The 12673-nt window shown below is 51.1% G+C and overlaps 1 protein-coding gene across 1 annotated transcript; it reads right to left on the bottom strand.

Annotated features, from left to right (window-relative positions):
* Window positions 1-113: 113 nt before the first annotated feature.
* On the bottom strand, window positions 114-12378 carry LOC114485474 (microtubule-associated protein tau-like). The gene is made up of 4 exons (XM_028486961.2): window positions 10997-12378; window positions 6788-6874; window positions 4161-4247; window positions 114-279 (listed from the first exon to the last, which is right to left on the bottom strand). Exons 1-4 carry the CDS (start codon window positions 11097-11099, stop codon window positions 182-184), a joined length of 375 nt encoding a protein of 124 aa, XP_028342762.1. The 5' UTR covers window positions 11100-12378; the 3' UTR covers window positions 114-181.
* Between the last annotated feature and the right edge of the window lie 295 nt (window positions 12379-12673).

Below are 12673 nucleotides of genomic sequence, written 5' to 3'. Positions count from 1 at the left end.
CTAAACACCTCAGGAAAGACTCAGAAATGGCTAGAAAGAGCTAGAGCTCTTTCTCTATCTGAATAGCCCACCTTCGATAAAAACCAACTCCTAAAGATCAGGAATTAAGGCCCAGGTCCAAATTCTCTTTTCAGGGTAGGGTCCATCTGTGTCGCCATCCCCCTCTTCCCAACCCCCCAGGTCATGCGTGGCAGGCAATTCTAGCCCACTGACCTTGGGTCACATGTCCAGCAGCTTGGTCTTCCAGGTTGGGGGTGTCTCCAATGCCTGCTTCTTCAGCTGGTTTGTGTGTCGGCAAATGAAGAAGATAAAAGCAAAGACGGTTACTGTTTGCTAGAGACAAAGCTCCCCGCCTCTTCCGCTATGTTTCTGAAAGCACTCAGGAAAGGCACACCTTAGCAGCACCAAGGCGCTGCACCTCTGGCTCTTTGCAAATGTGACTGCCGGGGACGTGGATGAAAACAGTTCACTAAACAAAACCCACACAAACACGCACCTTATGGGCGACACAGTCCAGTAGGAAAGACCTTCTCCACAATGGGCCCAGGGTCCTCAGTACCCCACTCAATAAAGACACAGGACAGGTGAGGTCAGAGAAGCAATTTGCTGCTCGGCCACCGCTGTGGGAGCTGTGTCCGGGCGGAGGATGCCCTCCCAGCCCCAGCCAGCGCTCCTGGGGCGGCGGGCGGCAAAGGTGCAGGAAGGACTAGGCGCGGGCTGTGGAGTCCAGCTGGGGCTCAAACCCAGGTGCCACCATTACTCAGCCCCTCTGGGCCTCTGTCTCCAACTCTAGAATACCCAGGTGATGACACTGGCTCACCTTGCAGGAGAGTGGTGAGAATTTATACAAGATGGTGTGAATGTATTTAGCAAAGTGCCTGGGACACAGCAGGGGCCCCCCGGCGGTTCAGTTTCTTTCCTCCAAACTACTGGGCAAGCGCTTTAACCTCATGCTTAGAATAGGGGCTACCTGGCTAAAGTGAGGCCAGCAGTGTCAGTGAGCAGCTTTTGGGGTGTCTTGGGCTCCTGCTTAGGGAGCCACAGTCCATCCCAAACAAAAAAAGACTGAGAAAAGCTACGGATCATCAGTGGTACCCAAATCAATAAGCTTTCATACAACACCAATTTCTGCATCGTGAAAAAAATCGGGCTATTGCGGCAGGACACTGGGTACAACTGTCCAGAAGAAAGAGCCCCTAAAAGGCAAGTTGATCACGTCACACACTGACGTGCGGTGACCCCATGATCCCAGGAGAGCCAACATGCCCCGACGGACAGTGACAGAGAGGCCACCACCCTGAGAAATGCCCACCGGTTGCTGGCTGGGCCACCAGTCTTCTCTGCCAGTCCTGCAATGACTCAGTCTCTACACCTAAACCAGAAATGCCAGGTTACCACCACCTGCCATACGGGTCCACCTCAGAGAACACGGCGGAGGCAAAAGAAAGAGCCCCTGGGTCGCTGGACAGACGCATGATGGCCTTATAAACAGCCAGCCTGCTGGCTGGCCCAGGGCAGCTGTGGCGAGGGGCAGGGGGCCAGCAGTGGGCTCGGGCAGCTCCCCCACGGCCAGCTCCTAGGCAGGAACACCTCTGGGTCCCCTGCACGCTGACACTGTACGGCCTGTGAGGTCTAACGGTGACAGCTCCGCGTCACTTGACAACAGCCGACTGTCTGGGAAGCACAGCTCCGAGCATAGGTTTGATCTGAGTTTCTGACAGGTGATGGAAGAGAGGCTCAGAGGGGCAGCAAGTCCAGCTAGATGGCACGGAGTCCTGGAGACGGAGGACACGAGGAGCCATGCCGAGGACATCACCGCCGTGGCACTGGGAAGCCCACCACTTTCGCTTACCCACGCGGTGTCTTGATATCCTGGTCCTGATGCAATTCAGAAACTGCGGGCTGCTGCTCACATCTCTGACATCCCCTGATCCCAGCAAGGGAGACGCTCAGAGAAGCCAAAGAGAGGGAGGGTGTGTGACAGTGGCTGGGCCGTCACATCCCTGTATGGCTTCTCCATATCCCCGGAGCCCCAAGAGGGCTCCATGCTCACCCTGCGAGGCAGGGAACCCTGCAAAGGGATGGCCACACTGCACCCCCAAATGGACCTCAAACGGGAAGCTTCGTAGGAGAACCAGGACACAGCAAAGGGGACATGCCCAAGTGAGGTGCTAAATTAAGGTACCTATTGTTAAAGCCACCAGCTGAGAAAATGTCCCCCCAACTCTAAAACCTCCCGCTTCATTGAGGATGTAAAGGGTGGTGGGGGAGAGAATTTTTGAGGAGGATTTCTTTAGAGACAGCAGCTTGGGGGATGCGGGGTGGCTGCCTGGCCACCTCCCACCTCATCCCATCGAGAGGGTTTCAAGGCACCAGGGGGAGACACGTGGTGTGAGTTCCCTATGGTTAGGGACAAGGTGGACGGCTGTCAGAAGCCCACCGGGGAAAACCGGAGGAGGAGAGACACGCTGGCCCTGCCTTGGTGGCAGAGCAAAGCCTACGGGCAGTCTGCATATCCGTAGTCTGTTGGGGCAGAGAACACCCATGTTCCCCATGGACCTGTTGTGGGCACAGGGCAGCTATAGTGGAGGGGGCACCTCAGGCCACATGCAGCAGGGCCACTGATGTGAACAAGCTGACCTCAGCAGGCGAGAGGCTGGAGGTGGCTCTTCAGACCCCAAGGGGCCAAAGAGAGAAGAAATGTCTGCTGGAATCAAACGCAGAGGGAGGGGCCTTCGGAGGGATGATGGGGATGGTGGGGTGTCTGGAAGAATTCCAGAAAGGTCCCCACAGAGAAAGAGTCAGCTTTAAACACCTGCAGACCATGTGGAGCTGGCTCACGGCAGCGCCAACGCAGTAAGAACCTTCCTGCCCCTGCCCCGTCCTCGCCCCCTCCCTAGTCCCAGAGAGGAGGGGCTGCAGCTTTGGCTGTTATGCAGGACTGGACATTCTAATCAGCATTTGCAGACTGGGTTTTGTGATTGTGGAAACTTAAAACACTTTTGATAACTCAGAAGTGATCAAAAGTCAAGAGGTGGCTAGAGTTTTCACCCCAGGCAGGGGAAGAGCTTCGCCCACTGACACAATTGTAAAGGGACAAAGGGAGACAAAAGCCAAGTTACCATGAGTCGTTCGTTCCACGGCCTTCAAACGACCTTCACTGTCAAGGACGAGGCCTGCCAGCTTCCAGAACATCCCCCTCCACCCATCTCAGAAGATCGACTTGCAAATAGAAACTACTTGGAGGAAGCCGTGGTGCTGCTTGGCCCCTGGCCAGTGTTCCCAGCACACAGGCCCGGGAGAGGGCTGCAGGCTTCCTAAACGGCTGCCCTGAGCCCCGTCTTCAGGAAGGAAAGAAAACTCCTGCCGGGGGACATTTCCCCCGCTGTCCGTTGCTGGTGACATACGGCCCAGAACTCTTCTGCATTTCGTGCTGAGAACCCTCCAAATCACCGAGCCAACGGCTGGAGTCGTGCGTAAGCCCAGGGAAGGGGATGTGAAGGAAGTGACAGCCAGGGCTCTGGGCTGTGCTCGCTGTTCCCTAAGGGCCTGGGCAGCTCACAGGTGACTCTGGCGGCCCTGAATCCAGTGGTATTTCTGGTCAGTGCCCTGTCTGGGCTGCTCCCCATCATCCGTGGAGACAGGACAGTCTCGTCATGTCTGTTCGACACTGATACTTTTGAAAAGATAGTCCTAAAAATGGATGCTAGATTACGTCGCTGAGTTCCTCGGGGAATGTCCAATTACAATCCTCCAAAGGTGTGGGTGGGCCATCTAGATGCTGCTGTACACTCGGCTGCCCCCCAGGGAGCTGTTTACCTCCGAGGAAGTAACCCTGTTGCTGGCAGAGTCACAGCAGGAGGGTGGACTGACCTTGGGGGTGAAGGCAGGATCTGCCACCAGCCTGCCTCAGAGAACTCTCTGGAGCTAAGACAAGGAGAGGAGGAGCTAGAAGGAATCCAGAAGGTCCTCTATTCTCTGGGAGGCAGGCAGGCAGGCAGCCAGCCATGGAAGGAAAAGGGCATCAGGCTCAACAACCAGAGATTCCCAGAGGCTGGTGTCCACCCACATTCCTGCTGCACTTGGAGATGGGCATAACCCCACGTGCACCCATCCTCCAGCAGGGGAGCTGGGCACCCGGACCTGGGAGTCACCCTCACCTGTGGTTCCTTCTGGGATCTCCGTGGGGAGCTGAGCGGCCGCCTGCTCACCGGGGGCTCCCTCATCCACTAAGGGTGCTGTCACGTCTGGAAACCACGGAGAGTCACCTCAGGGGGCCGGGCTGAGCTGTGCCACACCCCTCACCTTTGCTCTTTGGGGATGCAAAGATGCAGGGATGGGGATGGGGAGGGGACTCAGCCACATGCAAAAAAGCAGCCCCACAGAGCAAGGCCCAGAGCCGTGCTCCAGCTTGACATTTCTCCAGGGAGCACATCAATACTCTGTTTGAGTGGCACCCATGCATGAGACACCCAGGCCCTCTGCCAGGAAAGCCAGGACAGCCCCCCTGTAAACACTGCAGTGAGAGGGACGGCTGGGGACGGTCGCAAGTGTTTTTAAGGAGGAAGTGTTGAAAATCAGATGACTGGTCACAGGTGTTTGATCCTTAGAGCAGTGCAGAACAGGAGAATGGGACTGGGACCAAGGCAGTGCAGGAACCCTGCAGTCAGGGCTGGAGTCTACGGCTCTGCTGGGAGGCTGGCTTTGGGCAAGTCCTTTATCCTCTTAGGGTCTCAGTTTCCTCATCTGCAAAATGGGAGTATCACCACCAGGTGACCTCCAAGGTCTCTTCCAGTTCTAATCCCCCTGTCTCCCGGAGCCCATGACCCATGGTTTAAAACCACAGACTCCCCTGGGTGGCAATGAACAGGCCGGCCCTGTCTGGAGTCAGGTGCTTGACAACAGGCCCACAGATGGATCCACCTTCAGAGCAGAGGCTGGAGGAAAAGATCCACCGCCAGGAGTTGCTGTTGGGTCTCTCATCGAGGTGAACACTTCCAAATCGGCATTCTTCCCTGAGCAATGCCCTGGCATACTCCCAGGCCATTCTGGGCAAACATAAGGAGTTGTCAGCTTTGAAAGCTTCCCAAGAGCCTGACTCAGGTTCGTCAAAAGGAGTCCATTTTATTATGGTTGTCTGGGGAGCAGCCTGGCAGAGTCCAGCCCCAGCAGGCTCCCCCATTCCCTGCGGGGCCAGAGCTGAAGCTCTTGGGATGCACACATGGACAGGGTCCAGAATGCAGCAAGACTTGGTTGGTAGATTCTTCCAGAATAAAGCTGATTTGGAAGGCTGGCATAAAATCTGGCATTAGTGTTTCAGGACCTTCTCAGGGCGGTGGGCAACTTGCAAAACTGTCCTAACAAGATCAGCAGGCTATGTCTTAACATCACTGGCTCTAAGAAGGAGAGCAAACAGCATTTGGTCTGGTATTCTCGTCACTAGGCTGAGAACCTCAGAGGTGGGGGCGGGGCAAAAGGGGGGGAAGGGTCACATCCACTATATCCTCCACGGATGCACCATCAATTGGCAGGCACTTGACAGCCACTTTCTGAATTCATCCAAAGGTGGACGCTTGGGGAGATGCTGGGGCCAGGTTCTCATCAAAGTCATGGGCAGGGCCCAGGGAAGTGCTGAGAATAGAACCTTGGAGAGGATGGAGAGATGGAGGGGCAGATACTGCCGACTGGTTACTCAAAAGCCATTCTCAATGCCCTTATCCCTTGATTTTTCCTGCTAAAGAGCCTGGAAGGCAAAATGCTCAATGTCCCAGCCTCCCTTACAGCCAGGGGTGGCCGTGAGACCCAGTTCTGGCCAATGATACATAAACAGAAGTTGGTTAGGTGGGGCCTGCAGAAAAACTGTTGCTTTCCTAATAAAAAGGGAACACATTTGGTTTCAGGGTTCTTTTGGCTTTGCTACTTTCTTTCTACTTTGAAGGCAGATGTGATGCCTGGAGGTACAGCAGCCATTCTGTAACCATAAGGCAACAATCCAGCCATTAATGATGGCAGAAGATAAAATAGTTGACACTGAGAAGCTGCTGCCCAAGTCCAGACATTTTATTATGTGAGACAAATAAACCTCTTCATATGTATGTCACAGTTAGTTGGGTTTTCCATTACCTGCGATCAACACAGTCTTGACTGATATAGATGGGAAGCAAGAGAAGATGGTCAAAATCAGGACCAAGGAACACTTCAGGAAATACATCAGCAGCTTTGTAATAACTTAGACACCAAATGTCTACAGAGGACAGCTTAGAAGATGGGCTGGAACTAACACCATGGCCAAGGTCCAGACACCCAGGCCAAGCTCAAGAAATGAAGGATACTAAACCAAAACCAGTCCCAAAGTGTGAGCTTGGAGATGTGCACTGACCTGCCCTTTGCTCAGCCAAACGGCTGCTTTAGGACCTGGTGGCTCATGAAAGAAGTTTGGGGAGGACAATGGGTGAGGAGCAGGGGTTTTGTGGAGCTGAGGTCAGGCCCTGCTTTGCCACAGATCCCAGCCTGTTCAAGTGTGGATGCCTCAAAACTCACACACGATGAAGCTGCCCATACCTGACCCTAGCGAGCAAGGCATCAAAACAGAGCGTGGCTCCCACAACATCCGGGGCCTGAGCCCCGTCCTGCAAAGCACTGAGCGAGCTATCTCTCAGCCAGAGGGAGAGGCAGCAGCAAATGCAGCCAGGAAGGGTGGCACGTATGAGCTCAAAGCGTGGCTAAGCGCAGGCTGGAGCATGGAAGGAGCTGCTTGAATAAAGCCATGAGAAGAGGGAGGCCCCACCTTCCGCCGTTGGAGTGCTCTTAGCATCAGAGGTTTCAGAGCCTGGTTCCTCAGATCCATCATCGGCCGGGGTCTGCAGGGGAGATTCTGGAACATATACAATGAGCCCCTCAGAATGGCTGCCTCTCTCCACCCCTGCTTTCGACCTCAGAGGACCTTGGGGACAGTGTCTTTTGGAGCTGAAATCACCCAGAGTGGAACCCAGATGGATGGACCGTGGCCACATGATAAAACCACAAGGGGACCAATCCCACCCCCACCCCAACACAGCTGGGCCCCCAAACCAGGGTCACCAGGCAAAGAGGCACGCAATGTTTACCTGTTCTGGGACGAGAGGAGAAATTGCCTTTTAATTAGCTTGTGGTTCCAATTGAGACAAAGGCTCTTATATTGACAAACGGGCAGCAGACACCAGAAAGCTAAGCCACAAGTAAACTTGGGGCTTTGTGTTTCCCTACTGAAGAGATTCATGGGAGATCACTGCCATGAATTAATGGCAATTAATGACCTGGGAAAACACTCAGAGATCCAACTCCTTCCTCTGCAAAGGAATTAGCTCAGGGCAGACACAGTACCTACTTCTAACTGTACACTTGGCTGTGTCTCCAAGTACCGCCCAACAAGCCTTGAGTTACACCTGAAATGTCAGCCATCGCTACTTATGAGAAAACTGTCCTTTCAGAATCCAAAGCCAAGGGAGCTCGGATGGACTCTGCAAAAGCCACTCCACCTGGGGTGGGGGCGGCCTTGGAGATAGAGGACAGGGAGCTGGTTCTGCATGAAGCAGACTCACGAGACGAAAAAAGTCAAGCGGTGTTTTAGTACACTTCGAGATCAGACAAGTCGCACCCTCTGCTAGAACACCATCCCTGGACACTCAGCCCTGGCTGCACCCATCCAGCCAAAGAAGGGCTGATTCTAAAGAAGCTTCCGGTCCTGGAGCTTGCAAAAACCTGCCAACTCCCTCAAGTAGGCTCTGGACACATGGTGAGGGACCATCATGCAGACTGTCTGCCGGGTCTTATTACGGACCAGCCTCGACTGTCAGAGCACAGAAGCCTATGGGCGTGACGGTGCCTCAAACACCTGTCCCCCAAACACCCCTTCCCCCAATCCATCCCCAGCCTACACTGTCATCATCTGCTTTATCCTTGTTAAATTTCTTGGAGGGAGGGAAGGAAGGAGGAAGAAGCCTCTTCTGAGGGTCTTCTGGAAGGTCTAACAAGTTAACTCATTAACACCTTTTAATTCATGTGGGTGCATTATTTTATCAGTTAACCAGCTTTTACCCACTTTGCTGCTCTCTTTGGCTCTATCTAATCCTATTCCAACTTTTAGCATCAATGCAGATGCTCTTTGTTTTAGTATTTTACATGTGGTTTCTTGTCATTATTCAAAAAAGTCTCTGTCACTTATCTAAAATGTTGCTTGTAAAGTGACACCTTCTGTCAAGTCACACTGTTCACTCCCCATATAAACATAACTCATTCTAAATCCTTAGTAGCAAGAATAAATTTGATGAGAACTATGAAAATCTCTTAGGTATCAACTTGCTTTCTTGGCAAGTATATTCTTTGGGTAAGTTTGTTTAAACTGTCTTCAAACACTTTCAAAGCAGCGACAAAAAGGTTATTAGCATCAGAAAATTTGCATATATATATTATACATATTCATACATACATCTGTTTCAGGATAGAACTTCCAATCACGTTTTATGTTAAAAGAATTGAGGAGTTTCAGTAAACATACTTTAAGCACCTCTGAGACACAAAATAACTTGGTAAATTTGTTCTTACTTTACAAATTGAATTTAGTTTCTCTTTCAAAAAATAAAAGTGGTAAAAACCACTTTTTCCCCCGGACTTTAAAAAAATGAACTTTTTATTTGAGAACAGTTTTAGACTTACAGAAAAACTGCAAAGATAGACCAGACAGGATACCCCACACCCAGTTTCCCAAATTGTTAACATCCTAAATTATTATGGTACATTTGTGACAACACAATATATATATTTTAACTTAATTTTTAAACCTGGCTACCCTAAACAGAGCATCATTTTTCTTTTTTCTTTTGGCTGGTGGGATCTTAAGTTCCCCGACCAGGGATCGAACCTGGGCCACAGCAATGAAAGCGCCGAGTCCTAAGCACTGGACTGCCAGGGAATTCCCATGAGCATCGTTTTTTCATTGGCACAATTCATCTGGGGCAGAGTTCAGCATGTTGGGATTCTAAGTTGGATTCCACCCACAAGAGTTTAATAACTGGAGCTTCAAGGAGACTTGGCTAAGGGTGACCAGAGGCAAAAACAGCTGGCATGGAGCTAAAGGCTATACTAGCCCCATAATCTCAGACACGAAACTTTGTCATCTGTAAACTGGGGAAGGCAACCTCCGCCTTCACTGGTTATTGTGAGCGCTACCTGAGACGTCGGTTGCCAAAGCCCTTTGCCAACTTTCGTAGAGTTCTACAAAAATGCCTGAATTATCGGTTTTTTTTAAAGATTTTTTTGGATGTGGACCATTTTCACAGTCTTTATTGAATTTGTTACAATATTGCTTCTGTTGTTTTTATGTTTTGTTTTTTTGGCCACATGGCATGTGGGATCTCAGCTCCCCAAGCAGGGATCAAACCCACACCCCCTGCATTGGAAGGCAAAGTCTCAACCACTGGACCACCAGGGAAGTCACCTGAATCATCATTTTAAGGAAGTCCCATTATAAGTAGGGTAGCCATATACTTTATCACCCACATAGGGACACTTGAAAGTGAGAGCAGCGATACTGATAATGAGGCAGAACACTCATGGGGAGGGATGGTGGGCTCAGGTCCTCAGATGAGGGAGCTCTCAGGGCCCAGCTGCCCTTCCAACCCCTTGGGGAGTTGAAAATTAGCAGCTCTGGCTGGAGCCTGGCTGTGGCCTGGGAGAGGTCAGAATGCACGTTTCTTGCCACCATTGGTGCCTGACACCAGGAGGGGAGGGTTGAGCCGAATGGGAGCAGGCATGTCTCCTCACCCAGAGCTTCGGGCTGGGTGTCTCCCAAGGCCAGAGGGTGGCGTCTGAGCTCCGGGGACAGCCCATTTCTTCCCTCACCTCCCCCAACTTGGAGCCCACTTGTCTAATTCCCAAGCTCTGCCTCCTAACGTGTTCTCTGCTTAAACAGGTACAGAGAAGTCAGCCTTTGAAACAAGGCCCCCCGACGAGTCCTGAAGCGTCTCCAAGGTAGGGATGTTTTCTCCATGTGCTTCCCCAACCCAGGGCTCCTTCTGGTAACCCCGCCTCTTCCAGGGAACCTTCCCAGATAGATGTACCCAGAAGAGTTCCCTTCCCACCTTGGAGCTCTACCACTGCCATCGACACCGCACACCCCAGGCTTGTTATTTTTAGCATTAAAAGAGAAAAGTAGACTGCCATTTCATCTCCTTAGAAATGGGTCTAGAAGACAGGGACCTAGTCTTTCTTATCCCGGGGCTGCACGGTGGGCTGCTCCAGGGAGCACTGGCCACCAGTGACACTGTGGGGAGAGGGTTCCTTATAGTACAACCCAGTGCCCTACACCTCATCTTGGCGCTCCCATCAGCGAGGCAGGGACTAGCGTTCAGAGCCAGAGAGAGGGCTCTGTGTGCTCCACGGGGCTCCCCGATCTCGGTGGTCAGACAGTGCAGTGAAGGGGAGAGAGGAGGCCAAGCCAATTGGGCCAAAAGACTGTACTATAGAACATTTAGAGGTTGATGTGGTTTATTAAGGTATAATAGGGACAGTAAGAAACCCAGAGCTAACCAACTCTGGCCAAAGAGGGGCCAGACGGGCCTATTAAGGAAGAGAAAAAAATAATGTATAAAGTCATGTATTTTGCATGCTAATAAACCCTGCTGATTTATAGGTTAATGGGTATGGTTAAAGACTCAACAGAGCACCCTTGTATTAATTAGACCAACAAGCCACCAGCAATCTTTATCATACTATATCCGCGTACGTGGCAAACTCTCCTTTGCAAAAGGCAGATTTTCAAAGAGCCTCACATTTTGAGTTCTGTTGGCTCACTCAAATTAATGAGGTTTCAAGTCTATCGACAATCTAACACAATAAAGTATTTAAAACTCCTTTAAAAGTCAGGATGCGAACCTTTCCTGTCAGCCCTTTCCAGAGCAATCGGGTGGGCCGGGGTCCCCACGGCGCCCGGGCCCGTTACGCGGGGCTGTGCACTAACCTTTCAGGCCGGGCTCCACGTCACCCTCGTGGTCTTGCAGCAGGGTGTAGTCCCCCTGAGCATGATCTTCCATCACGTTGAACTCCTGGCGGGGTTCAGCCATCCTGGTTCAAAGCCCACCTGGGGAATGAAGATGGGAGGTGAGGCCTGGGATGCTGTGGGGAGGCTAAGTGCTTGGGGGTGGGGTAGGGGCAGGGAGAGAGAGGTGCCACCTCCCCAGTTCACAGCAGGCAGATTTCCACCTCCCGTCTCTCCTCCCCAACAACCAGATGCTCAACCTCACCCGCGGGGTGTATCGCTGCCAAAGTGTTATTTACTTGTATGTGCACTTTTAACGCACCAGCGTCACATCAGTTCATGTCCAAAACCATCAGGTGGGCAGGCACTTTTAACGCACCAGCGTCACATCAGTTCATGTCCAAAACCATCAGGTGGGCAGGTTCAGGAGGCCTGACTCGTTACTATGCTCACTGCTCTTTCCACTTCATTAAAAAGTAAATGCTGCTGACTGGTAGTTTGATGGGGTTAAAAATTTTTTTTTTATTTTATAAATTTATTTATTTTTATTTTTGGCTGCATTGGGTCTTCGTTGTGGCGAGCGGGGGCTACTCTTTGCTGCAGTGCCCGGGCTTCTCGTTGCGGTAGCCTCTCCCGTTACGGAGCACGGGCTCTAGGCACGCAGGCTTCAGTGGTCGTGGCACGTGGGCTCAGTAGCTGTGGCTCGCGGGCTTCGTTGCTCCGCGGCGTGTGGGATCTTCCCAGACCAGGGCTCAAACCCATGTCCCCTGCATTGGCAGACAGACTCTTAACCTCTGTGCCAACAGGGAAGTCCCTGATGGGTTTGTTTTTTTTTTAACCGAGAGGGAAGGCATCAGCTGGGCACTGCTGGTGAGGAAAAGGAGGCACAGAGAAGCAACGTGATCGTTCAATCACACGCTGCTGTGCCATGGAACCAACTTGACCTAGGTGTCCCGACTCCCCAGCTCTGAGTCAGGTGGTCCCCCGGGGTCAGGGGCGGGCTTTCACTCACCTCACTGGCTCCCGCCAGGACCCTCGGGCGTGCATTCTGAGGGCCAGGCTAAGTCCTTAACAGGGCACAGTGCGGGGGCATGAATTTCGGGCTGAAGAGCAGCATGCACTCCTCTCCCCCAGAAGCCCCAGCTGAGAGGTGGCTTCAGCTCAACAAAGCCACTAGAAACGACCATTTAATCATACTTTGCCCCCTTCCTTACTGAGGATATTTAATTCTTTACCTTAAAAACAACTCATAACTTTGAATTTCTGAACTTTTGAGTATGTCATTGGGCTGTGGTTCATTCATGTTACTTTGGATTATTCCATGCTTTACATTTTTATCTCTTTCATTTGAGTCTCTTGTATTTTACTTTGATATCTTCCTCTTAAATGATCTAGTTATCTCATATTATTTATTTTCTACTTTATATTTTTTCTTATCTTTGAAACTCCCCTGTTCTAGCTGCTTCTACTTCCTCCCTTTAAACTTTTATAATTTTTGATCTTGGTTTTTATTTCTTACCCTTTTAAAATCTCAGTTATGTTTTGATTTATTTTACATATATTTATTTGATTTATTACATATATTTATATAAAGGTATGTAATAAATACATATCTATTGCTATATATGTAATAAAACATATCTAAGTAAACATATTTAT

The sequence above is a fragment of the Physeter macrocephalus genome, unplaced genomic scaffold, assembly GCF_002837175.3.
Source record: "Physeter macrocephalus isolate SW-GA unplaced genomic scaffold, ASM283717v5 random_1197, whole genome shotgun sequence".
NCBI lineage: Eukaryota > Metazoa > Chordata > Mammalia > Artiodactyla > Physeteridae > Physeter > Physeter macrocephalus.
This window is presented reverse-complemented; position numbering and strand designations above follow the sequence as displayed.

Excerpts from the sequence above, each read along its gene's own strand:
- LOC114485474 (XM_028486961.2), bottom strand. The coding sequence starts at position 11,099 with ATGGCTGAACCCCGCCAGGAGTTCAACGTGATGGAAGATCATGCTCAG. Across the intron at positions 6,875-10,996 it reads CGTGGAGCCCGGCCTGAAAG|AATCTCCCCTGCAGACCCCG; the intron begins GTTAGTGCACAG and ends TATATGTTCCAG. Across the intron at positions 4,248-6,787 it reads GAGCACTCCAACGGCGGAAG|ACGTGACAGCACCCTTAGTG; the intron begins GTGGGGCCTCCC and ends CGTGGTTTCCAG.